Here is a 22,646-nt window from a genome sequence, read left to right as displayed (position 1 = left end):
CCACAGTTTCCACAATTGTTCCAGTACAGGAGTGATGTTTCAGTTGTGGGATGAAATCAAATGAAAACATTATAAGAGGCAGCAGGAAACACACCTCATGTCTGCATCAGACTTTCACTTCATGCACTCCATACTGTGTAATCATCAGAATACAAATACACATTGTACAGGTTGTGCATGTAAACACAGTCTCTAGATTATGTTCATTTGCCCTCCCTGAGCATCTTTAATAAATCTATACCTCTGCAGGATGTCATGAAGGAGGTCAACAAAGAGCTTGTAGATCAATGTGCACTAAAGGTGTCACAGAGAAGGTGTCACCCGTGTTTGATTTATACGTCACAGGCATGAGAACTTATTGCCTCGACATTGGATACACTTCTACAGCATTCCATCTCCCCTTTTTAATTTCAGCTCAGAGCTGCTGTCAGTGTGACAGCGTTGACGTCACAGGATTAAGAAGCCACACCTGTAGCGATGAATACAGGAGACTCATTTCCATCAGCAAATTGAAAGGGATGAAGATTGTGACACTTCGTGCTGAATGATGACTCACTCCTCAGCTGGAAAATAACTGTGGCTCAATAGGAAGCTGGGAAGATAGTGAAGTGTAGCAGGAAGCATGTCAGATAGGCTACATTCTGATTACAAGGCTGAAGTGACTTGTGATATTTTCAGAGATCAAACATTTTCAATTCAGACACTGTATGTGTCACATCCGTATGCCTATAGCCTTTTTGCCTATACATGGACTGTGGTTGATGTCTTTGACCTGTGTCAATAGCACAGCAAATCCAAACAACAATGAAGAAGTCCATCCATTCATCCATCGTCTACTGCTCTATCATTCACAAGGGTCACAGGGCTGCTGGTGCCAATCCCAGCTAACATAGGGCCAACATGTAGAGGTAAACAACTATTCACTCACACCTACAGAAATTAACCTCTGCATGTTTTCGGACATGTGGGAGGAAAGCGGAGAAAATGCACACGCACATTCAGACTCATTACATGTCCACAAAGAAAGGTCTGGACTGGGAATCAAACCAGCAACCTTCTTGCTGTGATGCACCAGTGCTAGACACGTGTGCTACTGTGTGACCGAGATTGTCATCCTCTTCAGCTAAAAACATTTGCTGTGATAGCTTTCATTTCTGACGTATCTCCCACACCAATACTAGGTGGACTCACAAATATGACATTCAGTCAAGTTTATGTGATAGCATTTTTTTTGCCTATTGTCTTAGTTTGACTAAAACTAGACTTTCGCATAAAAAACATATTAGTCCAGCTGCCATTGTTCGTGAAAAAACTGTAATAAAAGTGTGATATTTAGAAGTTAATGAATGGTACAAACTTGACATGCTAACAACTAGCTGCCAGCTAAAGTTGTTTTGGTCAATGATGTAATAGATCAACAGTAAAACATGTAATAACAACAAGCAGGAAGGGGGCACACAGCAGAGGCGGTGCCAGGATTGAGATCGTGGGTGGGCCTTGAGATCACTGGCTGGGCAAAATTTAAAGGCCCTTGTATATTTCGACGTGGACCCACTGCGCACCGTGCACATGAAATAGGTGTCTCTGTGCGTCTCTGCAGACAGAAATAACGCACCTTTGTGTCTTTTGTTGTTCCCTGTCCATGGTGCTGAAGTGGACAGAGACATTGACCTTAGTTTTTCTCTTTAAAACTCACTACACTGCACAAAAGCAAAGACCAAAAACGAAAATGCACCTTTGGAAGAGTCTGTCTTTCTACATTTATTTAACTCGGCATAACAGATCCGCAGGGTTAATGTAATGTAATGTAGAGTAGGTAATGTCATTAAAGAGCAGCAAAACAAGTCGACCAAGCCGCTGAAACAGCACCGCAAAAGCTAATCTTTCTCTCCCAACTGTAGCATCACACAATCACTCCCTCAATCAGGTCCATTTTCAGGTGAAGGACGCTGCATACAAATAATGTTACATTGTTTGTTTTCATGAAGACAAAATAATAATAATAAGTACATAATAATAATGATAAGTATCAACAACAAAAACCACCTGCAGCTTTAATTCTCCATCAGCTTAAGTTTATGTAGATGGACAGAGTGAGACGGGCTGGCAGATGTGCTGGCGTGGGCTCGGGCCGGGGAAGCCTTGGTTTGTTTTTGTGTGGGGGAAACACAAACACAACGCAGTGATCATCACACTCATTGGAGAGACAGTGCTGCCTACACTGTACCGCAAACTCGCTGTGTGGGTGAATGGCACAACAATGACTGACTGACTGACATGCTGTGATGGCATTTAGACAAAGTTGTGCCTCATTGGACTGGTATGCAAAAACACATGCGCAGTGACAAGCTGACACACACTGACTCGCACACTTGCACAGCTGGTGCCGTGGGTGGATATGCGTGATGGGGATGCCTGTAAGGTGTCGGCCCCAAATGGTCAGTGGGCACTGAAGCTCGTGTGCAACCGAAAGTCGATAATAAGGACAAGTGAGTATAACAATATACACTGAGCAGTGGATCCACTCAATTACTCATGTGTTGATCATGCAATGAAATCATTGGGGACAGTGTGTGCACTGCACAGTACACTAGTGTGTGCAGCCATGCATACACCCTTACATGGGACAACACACTCTCATGAGCTCATCTGCTGAACTGCCTCTGTACTTTCATGAATGAGTGTGATTCTGTTGGCTGCCTCCTCATGGTTCTCATGTTGTGGAGCAGATTATATTGATTTTCATTGTGAAATGTTCAAAAGAAGCTGAAACTGTTTTCCAAGGCTGAGTCTGACAACTTCATTTACGGCTATAATACCGCCAGGGTTAGTTAAAAAAAAAAAAAAATCTTTTCAGTGTTGCTTTTATAATATTTCACATGCACACTGCTTTTGAAAACGATGCGAAAAAAACTTTAGTTTAACAGCTGCTGCTCATTCAATGCTGAAAGCACGGGCACTCTCAGATCAATCAATAATCAACTGAAGTAGAACTGAGTCATACATTAGTCAAATGGGAACAGGAAAGCAGAGAAATAGGCTACGGAAAAGGGGACTTTAATGACGTCATCTTTAATGCTTAATGCTCATGAGTCTTGAACCTCAGAGCTCTCAACCACAAACCAAGCAGAAAAAAAACAAGCTGTTGGTTGTCCTCCATTGTTGTCTCTTGTGACGCATTGAATGTGGTTGTTCGTTTTCGGCGCACAGGAACCACGTCGCGCTACGTATCTTACTGACACGGCCATCGGGCACAGCACACAAACCGCTAATGCCAAGTAAGGGTACTGTTCTCAGTTGAAACGCCAGTCTGACCCAGTGCTTTACTCCACATCGCACCGTACTGTACCAAACTGTACCATGATGGAAACAAGGCTTAAGCCTTTAATATTCTACTGCTGCTGTAACACTACACGGCAAAATGGTGCTGTAACTGGCTGATTCAGATGTTTCCTGACTTTGTGTTCTGTTCTGATTTTAAAAGGGGTAGTGAGGATTTTTAGGCCCGGTATAGTTCAACATTTCTGACCCTTAGCAGCTAGCTACTGTCCACTCACTCTGCTGACATCCATTGTGTTAAACTGCTACTAGTCGTGCTATTGTTGTAGGGGGTGGTGGCTGCCGCAAACAGACCACAACACCAAACCAAAAGAGACAGTGTTTGTGACCCACAAATGCACACAAATGCACACTGTTTATCACTGAGCCCAGTATTTCAAATTTAACATGTTTCCTTAATCTCTTGTGACACATCATTGTCACTTTATATCTTGATATAATACATTTTCTCACATATATGTATATATATATATATATATATATATATATATATATATATACACATATATATTGTACCTTGTTATTGTGCATTTAAGACTAAATTATTCAAATAATACTCATATGTTTCTCATATATTTTATTTTAAACATGTAGTATAGGGACAATTAATTCTCAAGCCATCTGTGAATGAAAAGATGACATCTTCTGCCTCTACTGATTAATTCAGTACAATATGTTAATGTGTATTTAAAGACTGACAGAAATTTGTGGGTGAAAAAATTGGACTGGCGACCTGCCCAGGGTGTGACCCCGCCTGTCGCCATATGTCAGCAGAGATTTGCACAGTTCCCCCAGCGACCCTCATGTGGAGGATAAAGCAGTAGAAAATGTATGGATGGGAAGCAAGAAAGATGCCCACACTGATGATGTAATACAATTTAAGAACCCTGTTAATAACTGACATATTATGCTGGGAACAAATTTAATTGTTTATGTTTTGAATCAGCAAGAGAACCTAATTTATTTATGCTGTGATTATGATGAACTACACCAGTAAGCAAAAATACTGATGACAAAAGATAAATGAAACAGCAGTGTCAAGTCAAGTTTTATTTTGTCATTGTCATTAGTGGCTGTTTTCTTGTAGATATTGCTGTCACTCTCTATAACCTATATTTTAAACTTGAGGAAACTTGAGGCTGTCACAGCTGAGGCTTTTTCACCGACTTTCAGTTGGTGGCCATACACAAGCACAGTGACAGCTTGAGGCACAGACTCAGCAAAGCAGACTTGAAGTGGCATCCATACAACGGCATCTGTTGTGCTTTGCTGTCTTTCATTTTTTCTTTTTCATTGCAGGGGAAGCCAATTAACAATGTTTGTGGTGTAAGTGGTGCAATATGGACTGAGAAATGAGCCACAAGAACTGAGAGAGAGCGAGAGAGAAGGGTTCACCTTACTCCAGCAGGTTTTGATTGAACAGATCTCAATATAAAATCACATTCCAATCTGATCATTGTTGCCTCATTTGGCCAATTAAAAATGTTTAATCTCCATCATTAGAGGGAGTTTATCAGGAGCTATAATTAATTAATAATCAACATGACTGAAGCATGTTATAGTTGCCCTCCACAACAAATATGCCTAATACTCAATTCTGGTTGTTTTGGGAGTGTCTGTCCCCTGGCACCACATTTGTCCTTATGACTGAATCATCATTTGTGGGGCATCCTCTCCAACAGAACCATGTAAGTCTCTTTTTTCCATCTGTGTTCTCTGTGTCTGGTTGCCGCGCACGCCGGAAACAGACCATTATGGTAAGGAGACGAGCTGTGCGCTCTTCTCCTACCCGTCCTCCACTCCTCCACAGAAACCAGTCATCATTACCGGGCAACGTGCCTTGGCTCTCCGTTCACCCCGCCTTTCCTGATCCCTCCCTTCACCGTTTCTACTTTCACTCTCCTTCCCTCCTTCTTGTTCCCTTTGTGCGTCGAAAAGAGTCCCCTCCTCTCACCAAGTCTGAGCGCACGTCTCTCCAACCAGCGTTTACGCGCGCACATGCTCTCCAAGAGAATCCCCTACGGTCGGCACCTCCCCTTTCCGTTCCTCGCCGCCCTCACTCATTCATGACCTCGGATGGATGACGTAGGAGAATCCAACGTGCCCACTGCCGTAGGCAATTACTGGATGCTTTGGTATTTAAGGCACACTGGGAGCAATGGACCGGCACTCTCTCAGTCGCTCCGACTCGGGAACCAGAGCATCAGCGGAGATAGCAGGCTAAGGCTTTACTTCGCCCTCTTTAGCTAACTCGCTTTGGGCTTTGGTTCAGGATGGAAACCTCTTCGATTTCTCGGAGCCGACGATGCTCCATCGTGCGCAACTGCAAAAGTAAGTTTCTGCCTTTGTCTCTCTGTGGTCGGACACTGCGGACATAGACTCACTTTGCCTGTCACATAGAACCTGTGCAACATTTTTTTTAAAGTTTTCAATTGAATAATTATTTAATGTACATTGATTATTGAGCGTAACATTGGAATGGATAAATGCAGGATGTTTCTTATGATTGGCAATAACTGAATCAGATGGGAAACTTAAGAAGTTCTTCATTTTTGTATCTTATCTTTTAATAGTCACATTGCATGTGCTGGATGTGAATCTGATTATAAAAAGAACTTTTTGTAACCCTAAGAAAAAGTATTTGCTGTGTTTTGACTGAATGGTTTGCGCCCATGCCGTGCGTAAAGTTTGGGGCTTGTGGTGCAGACGCGCAAAAAGGACCTTTTGCTTTAATATTTGCACCATATAGTGGTCATTTTAATTTCGTTATATGGACATGCAATGACAATACGGGCAATTCCGATTCTGGGGATGCTCATCCTGTCTTTTATAGATGTAATCATAGCTGATCGAGATTAAATCCTAGTGCATTCATGCAGAGATGCCATAATAAAGAGAAGTTGTTAACGCACAGGGAAAAATGAGCACTGATGTTTTCCCATTTAGAATCAGATGTCGTGTGTGCTGCGAAGTGATGCTTACACCCCGGTGGCTTCCACTCACCTCTCCCCTCTCTTTTTCAACTCGCTCTCCTCCGCAGGCGGTCTCTCCCTATGGTTGGTGGTGTGGCTGGTCCTCGGCAAGCCAAGTCCGGCATCGGCGTGCCCGCATCTGTGCGTGTGCTACCCGACGCCCATGACTGTGAGCTGCCAGGCGCAGAACTTCACCGCCGTTCCTGTCGGAGTGCCCTATGAGTCGCAGCGCGTGTTCCTCCAAAACAACCGGATCACGGAGCTTAGAGTTGGCTCTTTCGGCTTCGGAACTCAGGTAATGAGAAAATATGGAAAACTTAAGCTGCAGCTGTTTCTTGATGCTGATGCATAGAAAAGTAATGTTAAGGTGAAATGATACCCATATTGAAGAAAAATCACCTCTGCGTCACCAGGTTCTGTGGCTGTTCTCCAACAACATCACGTGGATTGAGGCCGGTGCTTTCAGTGAGCTGAGGGACTTGGAGGAGTTGGACCTGGGGGATAACCCTAACCTCCACAGGCTGGAGGGGGGAGCCTTCCGAGGACTCGAGAAGCTTCAGAGCCTCCACATGCACCGCTGCCGGCTCACGGCCCTGCCCCATGACATCTTCCACAAGCTTTACAGCCTGCAGTTCCTCTATCTGCAGGTAGGAGCGCCGGAGAGACATAAAAATGAAAGCAGAACACTAACACACAGATAGATTCTCACACACTCCTGCAGCCACCCAGACATGGAAATACACATAAAGCATTACTCATCTCCAGTTACAAATATTACAAATCAAATAGTGTCTGTTCTACTCATGATTAATCGTTTACATTTTTTTCTTTCCTTCTTCAGGAAAATAATCTCCACTTCCTGCAGGATGACATCTTTTCTGACCTCATCAACCTGAGCCAGCTTTTCCTGCATGGCAACCGTATCCGCACCCTCTCAGAGAATGTGTTCCGTGGCCTGGTCAACCTCGACCGCCTTCTCCTCCACGACAACCGCGTCAAGCAGGTGAACCGCAGAGCCTTCCGTGACCTCGGCCGTCTCACCATGCTCTTTCTCTTCAACAACACCCTGGCGGAGCTGCCCAGTCAGGCCCTGAGGGACACCCAGGGAATCGAGTTCCTCCGTCTCAATGCCAACCCCTGGTCCTGTGGCTGTGAGGCCCGCCCACTGTGGGAGTGGTTCCGTGAGGCACGCGTCTCCTCCTCTGAAGTAATCTGCGCCTCTCCTTCTAATCGCCGTGGCCAGGACCTCCGCTTCCTCCGTGAGATGGACTTCGCCCTCTGCCCTTTGCCAGATCCCGGCTCTATCGCTGGCTCCACCACCACCACCTTCAGCACCAAGACCCGCTGGTGGTTTCACAAAAACAGGCCCCAGTCGTCCACGAAAGGCATCTTTGAGAAAGCATCAGAGACTGTCAAGGCTGGTTTGTATGGGAAAGGCCCATCCACAACCACTTCAGTAGTCAAGTATGAGCTGGGGGAGGAAGAACTGGCACTGCCCAAACTTGACCCAGAAGAGTACTGGGCAAACTACGGCAACGAGGACTCAGGGGTCACTCTGCGGTGCTTCGAGCTTGAATGTCCACCTGAGTTCGACCTGCCTCCATCTTCCTCCTCTCCCTCATCCCGCTCGCGAATCTCATTACTAGCCCTTTCTGTTTTCAGCCTCTACATCAACCTCCACCTGCTATTCGGCTGAATGAGACTCTTAGTGCTACCCCAGTTCCTTCCGGCCTGTTTTAAAGGCTGTGAGGACCCCTGTAAGACTCTCTATACCCCCTTTGCCCGCTTTGCTGTGAGCCGATCCTCAAAGGCACAGCCAGGGAGATTGGGGGATGGTTAGATTCTGAATCTGCCACTACAGGGCTTAACACATTTCAGGGCTGCTAAGAGTGCTTCAGCTAAGGTCATATATATAATTACAGTACTCTACAGGTATGGCTTTCTGTGTCTCACCTGTATGATGTCATGGTTCCCTGCAATCAGGGCTACGAGGGCTGACTCCATCTCTAATATCAATGAGATTTGATAGCAGTTGTGAATGATGTTGTCAAGTCAACTTAGATAAAACTACTAGTGCTATAAGTGCATCCAATTAACTGGCTGTCACGAGTACAATTACTGTTATATTCAGTGCACAGTAATGACGATACTGTAATCACTTAAAGTGTACATGTACATAGATCTGTATTCTGTGAGTGTTTGATCTGACATATGTGATGCAGCACAATCCCATTCATCATTACCCAGGAAAACTGTGAAGGCTAGTGTTTCTACAGGACAGAGCACAATGCAGTGAGACTGAAGGTAAATGAGGAGAAACTATACTGCAGCCTGACGGGATGTCAGAGAGAAAGAGAACGCGGAAAGCAGGGATGTCAGAGAAGACCAGACAGTGACAAGGAGAATGAGAGTGGGAGGAGGGGAAAGGGTTCCGAACAAACAGGATTAGTAAGAGGAAGATATCAAAGCAGAGAAAGTATGGGGGACATTTTAATGCAGCAATAAGAGAAGACGGTAGAAGACAGAAGGCAGTAGGAAAAAAGACAGTGCTGGCAGTAGAAGCAGCAACCTGCTGGTGAAAAGTAATAAATCCACTCATGTTGTTCCTCCATCCATCGCACCCTCCACCATTTTCTGTAAATACGGTGTTGTTTGCGACACCCCCGCAGGAAACAAATGCTTCCTATCAGGAAGCCAGAGATTTTTTTTGGTTTTTGAATGTCTTTCTGTGACATATTGACATAATGTGTAAAAAGATTGTTGACTTTAATGCAGATGAACATCTAGATAAAATTGTTTACTAAATATTTCCTGAAACTTGCTGTCTATCATGATTTCCTTTGGGGTAATCTATTACAGGGGATTTTATTTTTTTTTTTTAAACTAAGTGAAATGTACAGTGCTCTATGTGGTCACTTTCCTCACAAACGATCACCAATGTCAGACAAGATGGGCAAACACAAAAATCCTCCTAAAGGGAGCAGATTGCTGCCGTGTGAATAATCTGTGAAAAGCTCACAGGACTCACAGGACTGACCACATGGACCCAATGTCACAGCCAGAGGCGACTCAGACTGGCTCTGGCTGCGATGGACATCTGTGTGTGTTTGAGTGTGTGTGTGTGTTTGTGTGAGAGAGAGAGAGAGAGAGAGAGTGGCTAAATGAGGATGAATGGATTCACAAGCTGGCAACACTGCAAAAGGCAAATACGTCATTAGGTTTATCACTCCACTGAGTCAATCCTGGGTGATGCCAGATGGACCAAAGAGGTGCAAATTGATTTTTAAATACACCAAGAGAGCACTGAAAGAGTTTGGAGCTGGAGAAAGCAACAGGCAGAGGAACAGCAGACTGAGATGATGTGAAGGTATAGAGAAGTGGCCTGCACTTCAGCATCAGCACAAGTGTTCAGCAGCAGGAGAAATGCAAAATAAGGAAGACAGAGGAAGTTACCAAATACAGGCACACTCTAGTCAGCAGCAATAGCAGCATTTCTCAACCCCTCCCTCTTCCAATCGAGTTTCCACATCACCATGTAGGAAGGAAAGTGAATAGCAGCTCCTGCCTTGTTTTTCTCTAACGCTGTCTCAATCTCTCAAGGACAGAGAAAGGATGAAAAAACAGCCTCTGTAGAGGTGATCAGGGCAAGACCAAGATGTAGTAGGAGTGAAAGAGTAGGAGGTAATTTAAGTGAAGGACAGAGAGAAAGAGAGAGAAAGAGAGAGATGTTCTCATAGTCAGTTAACCTGGCCTTAACAGGAACAAGATTACAAAAAGATCAAATGTTTTTTTTCCCTCTATTTATTTTTGAGAATTAGAGAAAATGACTACTCCTTTTTAGGTCAGTGAAAGTTTTTATGAAGAATATGTCTGGGAAATATTCAGTGTCAAATATTTAGATGTTCTTCACAGAGTCTTGTGGAGGAGGTCAAACTGAGCCAGGGTGCTCTTCAGTGGCCATGACAGTGAGGTCACTGTCAGATGACCAAAGTGCCAGTTATACCATTTTCCATGTTTCTTTGTTCAGTCCGTCACTGTGCATGTGTGTGTTTTGTATCTGAGAAAGAAATGATGATTATATATATGACAGATTGGCTTATTTGTTATTTTTACTGTGAGAGAAGCGTAAAGAAAAAAATAAATTCATACTTGTTTTAACAAAATTATATATTTGTTTCTTTCTTTTTATGTGGGCGTTTCATTCTATGCTTTGGCTCGTGTGTAGTCAAATGCCCAAAGGAATCAAAGCACACACACACACACACACACACACACAGAGCAAAAGAGAGCGAGAGAGAGTGCCCCCAGGCAACTACACAACGCAGAAAGACAGAGAACAGGAGGCACAGAGATGAAAAGTAAGCATATAGCCCTCATTACTATGCACTAGCATCTCAAAGCATCTGCAAACAACACCTGCTCTCACAATATGACAACAGACTGTCACCAAACAAGAGGAAACATGGTAGGGATGATATAACATGAGCCTCAACTACTGAGATAATTGAAACACCGATGACATCTGATAGAGCTCTGGTAGCTGATGTCACAACCAAGTGAACGCTCTCTGGCAGGATACTAAGATGTTCACCTTTATAGACGTACAAGCACATCAATCAGGCAATATGTCAGATAATTCTTCTCTTTACCGGCTGTTTTTCATCAGAGAAGTGAATAGATGTTGTGCCAATATAGTCGGAGACATGCTAACAGGTCAGTATTTTTACCAGACCCCAGGGCTTTATAAGGATCAGATAAACCTCCTCAGGGAGCCTATTCTGCTAATCATCCACAAAGGTAGAATCCCGAGTTGCAGAGACCCGAGAGATGCAAACCATGTATCAGCTACAGTGGATATTTGGTCAAACAGGAGAATGCGTGGCTTTTTGGGATTGAAGATATAGTTTGTAAAACCTGTGATGTATTTTACCACATATGTAAATAAAGACAAAAAATAACTTGCAAATAACTTTTACAATCTAATGGTGAAATTTCCAACCATCAATGTTCTTTTTTAGTGGCCATGATTAGCTACAGTTTCACTTGAGAGCAGAGTGGTGTTCAGATTTGTGTTATAATGTGTTCACATGTGCATAAGGAATGATATACTACATATCATTCTTTATTTGGCTGCCAATCTTTCTGTTTAGTTACTTCAGGAGTTAGATTTGGTATCGGGGAAATTGCGAGGGGAAAACTGAAAATGTGAACAAGTAATCTTTGACAATGTAACCATAATGCAAATCTAATTCATTGTCATACATACAGATTAGATAAATTGGCCCATAATGCCATTATTTGGTACAAATAAATGTTCTCTTTATAAAGACTGGATACTGCAGGTAAGACTGTGATAATAAGGTGACTTGACTTGCTTGAGACTTGAAGGTTAAGACTTGCGACGTACTTGACTTGCACATGTGTGACTTAATCCCATGTCCATTATTTACATTAGGCCCTCTTTCAATTACGTTTACTTGATCTGACTGATGAAAGACAAAATATTGAGGGCTTTCTCACATTGTAAAAAGTCATTCATGTTAACGGCTATTTTAACAGGCCAGAAAATGCATGCACATTGCAGCATTGTGCCAGAAATGATGCAGGAATTTGTATAGTCACCGAAATCAAAGCAGAATAAATTAGTTTGTTCACCCAGCAGGGGTGGAACAAACCCCTGCTGGGGTAGTGTTGGAAAGGGGAAAAATTTAAAAAAAAAAAAAAAATGTTTTTTTTAAAAATTCTAAGTTCAACTTGGATGTTGTTAGTGGTTTGCACCTTGTTGTAAACCCTCTGGAGCCCTCTCTTGATTGTAGACTTTGACAATGACAGACCTACATCTTCAAGTGTGTTCTCGACTTGGCTGGATTTTGTAGAAGGGTTTTTCTTCACCATCAGAAGAGTTCTGCGAATTCACCATCCATTTGACTTGTCTTCTGTGGTCTTCCAGGTCTTCACCATTGGATTCCTTTTTTTTTTTTTTACAATGTACCAAATTGTTGATTTGGCCACTCCTCATCCCTCTGATTAGTTTATTTTGTTTTCTCAGCCAAATGATGGTTTTCTTCACTTGTATTGACAACTATTTGGACCTCATATTGAAAATGTCAGTGAAAATAGATAAGAATAGAAGAATAGATAATAGGGAATAGTAAGTTAATAGGGCAAAACTGGCCATGAAACTGGTTTTTAGTAAATTGTGCAATTATTTCCGAGAGCTGAGAGTCTACACTTTAATCACATCTTGATTGTTTGATTTCACATTCATCGTGGTAGTTTAAAATGACAAAATATAAAGTCCTATGGTAGCAATGATGCACCACAACATCGCGATAAATTACCTCATTTATATTAATATATTTACATTTGCAACCATGTGATCTATAGCTAACCTAGATAAACCAGTCATTCATCATCGTATATCAAGTATGAAAAATAATTACCTCACATAAAAAACAGCACGCACACACGCATGCTTACTATTAACTCACTTGTCTAACAAGGAGGTAAACATACAGCCACAAATATTATTGATTGATAAAGGGACATTACAATTTTACAATAAAGACATTTCTTTTTCTTCATATTCCTCCAATTATACTGTGTGTTTGTGCCAGAACAACAAAGAAAACCAAGAGCTCTTTCATTCGAAACACACACACACACACACACACACACACACAGATCCCACTCTGGCATGGAGCGGTGGAATCACAGCTTGTTGTGTCTATATAAGGATGAAACAAGTGCATCAGACAGCTCATCATCCGCCATTGGTCTTCCAGCTTTTGTGGGGTAGCACCTGCGTCATAGAGCACATATATGAACCGTGTGGGTCAGATTGGACAATATTCATGTCAGTCAACCACCAGACGCAATGAGAGAGAGAGAAATTGAGGTGGGAAGGTGGGGCGTGAGCAAGTGTGCAGAAGCCAGAGCTGGTTGAATAGATGGATGAATATTAATGACTCCCAGTTGATTAATAAGAAATATACGGGGCAAGACAGAGATGGGGAGGAGGCTGGTTGCTGAGCACAAGTGCGTCACTACTCTGTCACAACTTGTCTTCCCCCTGCTGAGCTTCCATCCTTCTATCTGTCTCCCTCTCACTTGCTAACACAAACACACCTCTCACTTTCTCATATATCGACGCAATTTCTATATAACATACATAACTCCTTCCGTCACCACGACTCTGTGCTCCTTCACACATTGCTTCTGTTCACACATTCCCTCTTTCTCACGTTCTTTCTCTCCTGCTTGCTTTTCTGATCCCCTCCAGTCTGAGCGGGCAAGTTCCTCCGATTCATGGATTTTCACTCATTCATAAAGTTGAGCAGACACGTGTCACTTTGATTCCCCCCATCTGCCCGTGGCTCTGTCTGTGCTCAGATTGACATTTGATTTCAATCAATGTGTTTCGTTTTCAATTTCCCTCTGTCTACACCTTTGTAATTGTTTATCCCTTTCCAGTATATTTTTCCGTATCAAAGAGAAGAGACAGAGCAACATGCAGTCATGAAGCAGTGTTGCTGCTTTGATGTGTTTCAAACACATGCAAGAATACAATATGCCTATCTATAAATCTAAGTGGATGGTGTAAAAGCACACGTCTGAACAACAGTATCCAACTATCAAATAACGTTTTTCATCACTTGATCGCCATGGTAATATGTGATGCTATGTTCTCGTCTCAGACAACAAACATTCTGCACATTCTGTGTGAATAGATGCAAACAGGTGACTATGTGTGAGTGTGTGTGTAACAAAAAGACTCCAAAGGCTATAAAGACCGTGACTACAATATGGGCTTGAAATCAGAGTACACTGCAGAATGAAATGAAGATGTGTGAAAGAAAAGGAGACAGAAAAACAGCAATAGAAGAGGTGTGATATTTGAGTCACGTACTTGGATCTCTTCAACACACACGTGAACACTTGGGAAGCTTGACACACACACACACACACACGCCCACACCCACACACACACGTGCGAATGCACCCTCATTGGCAGTGTTTGCTGTTAATGCGCCTTAAGAATGGCCCACTGGGAGACAGACGTTCCTTCTAGCATTATGTGCATGGGATCCGTGGACATGAGCGTGCACACACATAAACAGAAGACACACATATGGCTAAAATGTATTCTGTAGTCCCTTAATTTAACCTTAATATCTTAAATGCATGGCTAACTCCAAACCTTAACCTTGCCTTAACCTTATTGCAACGTCAGTCAAGTAAAAGTGAGAGGAAGACGGAGAATCCGTTGAGATCCCACATGTTCATGAGAACAGCGGTGACCAAGCGGTGTCAAGATTCCACAATGAGATAATGCAGGGAATGTTTTTTTATGGTTTTCCGATAGATGTGCATTTTGTTAAGTGGTTTGAATAGTTCTTTTCTGATTCTCTGCAATGGCAGTGTGCAAGTGCATGCTCAACAAGGTCAGTGTTTCAGCACGTCATGCAACCACACACAAAAAAGTATTAAAAATTGCTTTAATTAAAAAAAAACCCTTGTGGTGTGACCATCACAGTGACGGTTTTGAGACAAAATTTGGCGTCACAACCACAGACAAACACACACACATCCCGCACCCACTCTCGCACCTAAAAACAGCCCAAATACCATTTCTCAGCCAGGTGGCTACAAAATAAAATCTGCATGTTTTCATATACATAGGCCTTTGCATCACAATATGTATTTTAGAGTTTCTGAGGTGTTGAATGCGTCATTTATGAGAATACCACTCTCTGACAGAAATACTGATGTAATAAAGACACACACACACAGAGCGGAGCGAACCAAACACATACACACATGCAGCAACACACCAGCATGAATACACAGCAGATGGATCCACAGACACAGACATCTCAGATGAATCATTACATCATCTGTCAGGTGTCTGTTAGAAAAGTGGTCAGAAAAAATGGAGGGAGAATCATGAGAAATATAAGCAGAGGAGACTAAAAGATGAGGAGGAGGAGGAGGAGGCGAGAGCAAGAGAGAGAGAGAGAGAGAGAGAGAGAGAGAGAGAGAGAGAGAGAGAGAGAGAGGACTGGCAGCGAAAATAAAAGTGAGCAGGAAAGCGTCCAGTTTTCATTTCAGGCAGCTTCTAACCCAAGTTGCCCGTCAGATCAGAGCTGCGTCTGAAAGTCTTCCATCATGTCCACTTCAAATCTTCATAAGCAAACTAGACATAACACAATAAAGTAAAAACAAACAGACAAAAAACAACTCATTGATCATCTATTCAAGTTGCTTATTATAACTCATAGTTCTGTTTTGAATTGCTGTGTGATTTGTACACATTTGCAATCTTTAAATCTACACAGAAAACTTTTGACCATGGTGGTTAAACCCCCCTCATCTGCAGTATCTATGCAGTTTCTGCTTAGATACTGCATATCATAAACACACGTAAGGCAGCATTCAGCTTTGTGCCACTAGGTGGCTCTTTTACCATTTTCCAAGAGTTTGAACTGAACTGGGAAAAATTCTTTCTCTGACTTTGGTGTTGGAATAATTTGCATTCTGTAGCCCCTTATTTCAACCTTAATATTGCAAATGCATGGCACATTCCAACCCATACCCTTGCCTTAACCTAATTGTAACCGCCAGTCAAGTCTTAAAATGAGAGGAAGTCGGATAACCTGTTGTGATTCCACATGCACATGAGAACATACTAACGGTGACCTTTAACATGTCAAGATTTTTAGGTGTCTATGTATGAAATACTGAATCATTGCTGGCCCTTTCTTCCCAAACCATCAAATTTCTACCACTTTATCCTCCACAGGGGAGTCATGGGCAGTGCTGTGTCAATCTCAGCTCACATAGGGCAATAGGTGGGGTCACACCCTGGCCAATTCACCAAACATCGCAGGGCCACATATAGAGACAAACATGATTCACTCTCACCCTACAGTCAATTTAGAGTGTCCAATTTAACTAGTAAACAGACATCTAATATTAATTTGTTTTTTAACTGAAGTTGGAGTTGAAAAGTTTGACGATTCATTCAAATCCCAGGAAGGACCAAGGGCTGGGGTGCCCTAGAGCAAGGCACCCAATCTCCCATTGCTCCACGGGCACGGATAAGTGCTACCCCCTGCTCCACTTCTGGTGTGTAATAAGGATGGGTAAAATGCAGAGGTCAAATTCACTATCACTACTTGGTGTGAATGCAAAAATAACTAATTCTAATAACCAAGATAACCTTCTGGTTAAATGAAGGAAGGAAAGTTTGAAGGATGAATAAATGTTTTCATTTAATTTCATCGCAAAGTAGATATGCAGAGGAGCTCATAATTCTGCTGCATGACTTAATTTTGATGTGGAGGAAGTAGCTGTTTGTCCCATTATTTTGGCTAATGTTAATTTGCCACAGGCCAAAAAGCTCAGAGGAAGTATTTCTGGAAACCAGGGGGGTGAGCATGTCCGATCCTTCTATCTCATATAATCATGATAAAGCAGCAGTAAAATTGTCCTCCTACTCTCCTGTGTCCTAATTTTCCTTTGAGCCCTGACTGATTTAAACTGTCATTGACTCACTACCTACATCACAGGCTTAAACAGAAATCCTCTTCATGAAGTTGTCTTTCCAGATCGCTGCCCCCATCTTTCTTTCTCTCTTCTCCTCCACATTTTTCAGACTCACGTGAAGCATCTCCATGTTTTTTTTTCCTTTTGCACCTCTACACTTTGAAAGAAACTTTGAATTCATCCCAACACCTTCCCACCTTCCTCTCCTCAACTCCTCCTCTTTTCTTCTCCCCCTGTGTCATCCTTATGTACTTTCTGTTCTGCTCTCGCGGCGATGACTGTGTGCATCACTGAGGTGTGAATTACGTTTGTCCTGTTGTTTTTTCATCGGGTTTCTTCAACCTAAAGTATGAATTGAAAACAACAAATGGAGCTGATTTAAATTTGGCAGTTTGTAACTTTTTGGAGGATTCAATGGCAGGAACTCAATAAACTCCTAGTATCTTTTAATTGGTACATAATTGCTTCAAAATAAAAATTGATTTTTATAGCTTGACTATATACTTTAGGCAAGGGTCAAGCTTTCACAATGTTCCCCATCTTGTGTCACCATGGAAAAATCAGCCAGTTTGGCAAATGAAGAATGAGCCCAATGCAAAAAAACATCTGTAAAACATCTGTTTGTAGACTATGCCATCCTTCCTATTATGCCAAGGCCATTGTATTTCCTTGATATGCTTAGAAAAAGAAGTGTGAGAAGAGTAGTCCTCTATTTGTTGCAAATTTACATTGTAACTTCATTCTCCATTGAATCAAACTGTTTGCAGTGTCTTATGAAAGCACATCAGCCCAATACATTTACCCACACTCAGTTTACAAGTCACAACTGTTGGTTACCCCACTTATGTAATAAGCCAATCACTTTGCAGCAACCCAGCATTTAAACATAAAGACATGGTAAAGGCAATGGCAATTTTAAAATGGCACAGCCATTGGTCGTCACCTGGACTGGCTTGGGTATTTCAAAAATCGCTGATCTCCTGGGCATTTTACACAAAGTCATGTTTAGATTTTAAAGAGAATGGCCCAAAAAGGACACTGTACCAGGTGAGGGACAATACTCCAAATGCCAAAGCAACTTAAATAATCACTCGTTTCAACCAAAGCTGAAGACCATCTCTGAACTTACAACACTGCAAAGACCATATATATACATATACACATATATATATTGTACATATTTATATGTGTATATATATATATATATATATATACTGTACATATATATATACATATATTTATACATATAGATATATATAATTATTAATTTTATGACTTATTCCAGAACAATTTTAGCCTGCCCTATTGCAACGCCCCTGACTCTTGGTCCATTTAACCAAGTATGACTTGAGTATGACTTTAATTGGTCACCAACTGAGACACATTATGAAACTTCAGTTTGGACCTAAATAGTACCGAACTAACCCCCCTCTTCTGAGGCTAACTCCCCAAAAAACTCCCACAGAAGGTGCTTAGTGAGACAGGCCTCATCTGGCGAGGGGTTTGCATCAATAAGCCTTGTGCTGATTGGACAAGTGGCTGACGAAAGCTTGTACCAGTGACGAGTGGATTAAGAAAGCTAATGGCAAAGTTTGAATGCAGTAGCTGGTGTTTGACCAGAGAGGTAGTAGATATGCTGGTTTTCATCACAACATGTATAACGTCCATACTTTACACTAAACTTTGAAGATTTGTACCAGGATGAGCAAATAGCATTACTAAAGATCAGCCACATACACTGGTTTTCACCAAAACAAAGGTGGTAAGCGGTTTAGTTAAGTGACTTATTTGTCCCACTTTCTTAATTGGCATGGACATCCATCAAATATCTAGTTCAACCACTTTGAATTTAATTTTATTTCTAATCCAGTTTGCTGGACTAACTATAATAAAAGCACATCTGTCTTATATTTTCTGGTTGCTGTGGGTGACTAATGTTCATCAGGAAACAGAAATGGCAGCAAACACAACATGGCCAGGGGCATGGAGAAGGAAGAAGGAAATGATGAACCGGACAGAAGCCTTCACACTGTAGCCCACTCAGCATAAACTGAACAGGCAGGGCCTCCCAGGGTTTCGACTCATTGCTGCATTCATAAACAAACATAACAAGGGCAGTTGTTTCTGGCTGAGATCCAACTCTCTCTTCTGCTTTCCAGCCAGAGTAGAGAAATTAGAAGAAGCTATAGAGTTCACTATCTTCTGAATTGCCTGGAGATATGCCATTGTTTAGAATTTTATTTTGAGATTTAATCAAATTGACACTGTGGTTTCCCCTGCATTGAGTTATTTAGCTATTTATGAGTTTTGACAAACTGGTACGAAACATCTTCATTTTATGTTTTTTTAAATGTGTGTGCTACTTCATCGGATTCCGTTGATATTTAAGGCATGGTGTATTTACATCCTCTGTGGGGAGGTTTTTACAATTAAGATGTTGCACATATAAAACCGGGTTGCCTTTTGAATAAAATGAGTCACCAGCTAATTTAACAAAAAAAAAGGGCTATATCAACACATAAGGGTGAGGAAAGTGCAGCAAATCAGCCAGGTTTATAATGATACGTTTCTCTCTCGTGATTCTGCAGAATCTTGACTCAGTCTAAGCTTTCAATCAAATGCAATCAAACGATAAAAATGTTCCACGTCAAACAGCCAATCAGATTGTGGTGACCAGACGTCCCAGTTTGTCCCAGTTTGTCCCTGATTGTCCCAGTTTTAATTTGAGTGTTTCAAGAAAATCCAAAATATTTTAACTTTGAACAAATATCTTACTTTTTTAATTGTTTTTAATTCACAAAATCAGACATCAGAATTGTGGATATAATGGAAGTGTCAAAATATCCACGTTTGGACAGAAAACTCTCATTTTATAGCTGCATCTAAGGTTTTCTTATGTATTGGATTTCTTTTTTTATTTTAATGTTCAGAGATGAGCATGTAGTTATTTGTTATTTGTTACTTGTTATTTCTTTCTAGGATAAATCATCTGCAATGATTATTTGTTTCCATTTGTGTCTTTATAACATTACATTTTACCAATAATAGGAACAATAAAGCAAAACCAAGAAAACAAAACAAAGAAAAAAAGGTAAATAGAACTGCCAAAAGCTGTATTTATTTTAGCTCATTGTTATTGATATATCAACGTTCATGGTGACCAGATATCCAAAGATGAGTCCATTTTTGACTGTAATTCATTTGTTTCCTATCTTTGTTTGACTAAAGGAATGAGCTCTGTTGTACAGATCACTCTGACATAGTTGCAGATATTGATCAAGTGCTTTTGGTTTTTATTCACAATCAACAGGCGTCATTGCATTTAAATATAGAAGCCAGATGGTTCCGCCCTCATGTCACATTTGGCATGCTCGCTCTTGTCTGATGTACACTGATTCTTGTTGATCTCAACAAACCAATTGAGAGTTCTTGGACTAGAAGTGAGTCACTTTCTGCCAGTTTCCCTGCCTCCTCCAAAGCTCGTAGTCCTCTGCCGTCATCACCCTGGTCTATTTTCATTCTGCAGAAATTATGATAAACCACTACAATGTATTAGTGAAATCCCACTGTAGAGCTCACAGATGTGTCTTAAGCCAATAGAAACAGTTGGTGTGTGTGGCTGTGTATCATCGTTATTGTATTCATTCAGATAACGCCTCTCTTATTTGCATGTGTAATTCTTGGGCAACTTGCAGTTAAGTGGCGCATTAAGAATATCCCTGAACATTAAATATTTAGGTTCAAGAAAAATAATGGCACTCATTCAGGCTCTTCACCACCACTGTGTGCTTCCATAATTCATGAAATGTGCATGTCTATGTCTGTTAAAGGCAAAAAATCAGGAGAAAAAAAAAGCAACAAACAAATCTTGACCATCAGCAATGTATTTTACATTAACTGCTCATTAGCCTGTCCTTAAAGGAAAGCCACCTCCAAGTCCAACCCGAAATCAGGTGTTTTCTTTTTATAGATAGGCCAAATGAACTAATGGCATAAGACACATTTTAAGAGTTTCCGTTATACTGTGGCCTGGAGCAGCGATGCTACTCGACACAGCATCGAGCACAGCCTACACCCCGCCTACCAAGTAAAGGTGCCGTTATCAGTCCACCATACCATACTGCACTAAACCGAATCGTACTATGAAGACCACAGCTATAGTGGTGGATTTATGGTATAGGACAAAACTGTTTAGTACCAATTTCATGTTCAGAAACATATGGGAACTGTTAAGCCTGATCCTGACCTGAACCACACAGAATGAGGGAACACACAACCTTCTCTACAGCATACAAGCAGAAACTCCCCCCAACCTCCAGACCCACAAAAACCTCCTCAAGATTACAGCTCAAGGTCAAACAGAACAGTCAGTCAGACTTCAGGCATTAAGCATATCTCTTGTGTTTCTGTAGGGGGCAAAAAGTCTTAAAAAGGAATGAAAAAATAAATAGGATCCAAACTTTAGTTGTGCGTGAGTTTGAACCAGTGGACAAAGCTGAGGTACAACGTATCTTTTATGAAGGGAGGATGGAAATGGTGCCAGACACTGCCTTCAGAGGTTTGAGACATCACCCTCAGAGAGTCTCCTACTTTACACTGCTGTGACAGGTACGGTATCTGCATGAATTATTTGTTTCTATGATGTTGCAGCCTGGAAAAAAGTTTAAAAATAACGTGTGAACATGACTGTGAAAAGACCAACCAGAGGAAGCCATGAACTTTAGGACTCCTCCTCCCAGCTGCTGTGCTGTGTGGGAGCTACATCTGCAGCAGGCGTGTAATCCATGGCTACCTGGAACACGCCATGAGCAGAGACATGGGTGACATTGAGGAGTTCTACATGAAATCACCAGGTTCATATACACAATACACTCACCAGTCAATTTACTAGGTACACATGACACCTGATACAGTAGCTAAGTGGTTATTTGAGTAACTGTTATAAGTTCATGTTGTTGGTTTTTTTTATCCTTTCTATCCAATCTGACCATTCTCCTGTGACCTTTTTTGCTCAGACAGTTACTTCTCATCAAATTGTGATGCTTGATTTCAACTTGACCATATCTAAATGCCTAAATGCATTGATCAGGGTACTCCAGATCATAAATCTAGGTTTTCCAAGCAGGAATAAATATTATTAAAGATTATGAATGCAGTACAAGCTGCTTGTACAAATGCACAAAACACAGCCAGGATACACACATGCCGGTGAATGCAACATTCAAAATGTTCATGTTGCTGCTAAAAGTTTTTTTTAGCAGAGAAAAGGTGCAATCTGTTAAGTGAGACATTCTATTGACTGATTTGCCTTTTCCTGTCGTGTTTCTACATCTTTTATCCACCACGTTGATGTTAGTGTCCTTGCCCTCAGACTCCTGTCTGTGGGTAGCAGTGGGTAGCAGTGCTGGGAGGCAAAGTGGTGGGTGTCGTGGCAGGAGAAGTCAGGAGGTGCCGTCATGCTACAGCGGCTGTCTGTTGACTGGAGCTGTCGGCGTTGTGGAGTTGGGGTTGCGTTGGGACAGAAGGTTCTAGAGTTTGCTGCAACTCACAGATACTCCTCTGTTGTGCTGGGAACCACAGTGTACACACCAGCTGTCCACCAGCTCTACCGGCGTCTTGGTTTCCTTTGTGTGGGTGTCACCAATGGGTATGTTACACCTGATGTGAGACTGTCCTTACTGGAAAGAATATTCTACAGAGTCCAGCTTCACCACTACAGGCTGGATGTGCACAGCTGTGCACAGACTGGTGAAAGTGGACAAATCTGACACCATACAGAGAAGAAAA

The 22,646-nt window shown here is 41.8% G+C and overlaps 1 protein-coding gene across 1 annotated transcript; it reads left to right on the top strand.

The window, feature by feature from the left end:
• Positions 1-5,392: 5,392 nt before the first annotated feature.
• rtn4rl2a (reticulon 4 receptor-like 2 a) lies at positions 5,393-10,474 on the top strand. Its single transcript, XM_058641718.1, has 4 exons — positions 5,393-5,670; positions 6,380-6,606; positions 6,725-6,958; positions 7,153-10,474. The coding sequence occupies exons 1-4, from the start codon at positions 5,613-5,615 to the stop codon at positions 8,005-8,007; spliced, it is 1,374 nt and encodes a 457-aa protein (XP_058497701.1). The 5' UTR covers positions 5,393-5,612; the 3' UTR covers positions 8,008-10,474.
• Positions 10,475-22,646: the final 12,172 nt, after the last annotated feature.

The sequence above is a fragment of the Solea solea genome, chromosome 10 (genome assembly GCF_958295425.1).
Source record: "Solea solea chromosome 10, fSolSol10.1, whole genome shotgun sequence".
Taxonomy (NCBI): domain Eukaryota; kingdom Metazoa; phylum Chordata; class Actinopteri; order Pleuronectiformes; family Soleidae; genus Solea; species Solea solea.
The sequence above is the reverse complement of the archived record's forward strand: the minus strand, read 5'-3'. Positions and strand labels throughout refer to the sequence as shown.

Coding starts and splice junctions, on each gene's coding strand:
- rtn4rl2a (XM_058641718.1), top strand. CDS start 5,613: ATGGAAACCTCTTCGATTTCTCGGAGCCGACGATGCTCCATCGTGCGC. Junction 6,607..6,724: donor CTTTCGGCTTCGGAACTCAG/GTAATGAGAAAA, acceptor CTGCGTCACCAG/GTTCTGTGGCTGTTCTCCAA. Junction 6,959..7,152: donor TGCAGTTCCTCTATCTGCAG/GTAGGAGCGCCG, acceptor TTCCTTCTTCAG/GAAAATAATCTCCACTTCCT.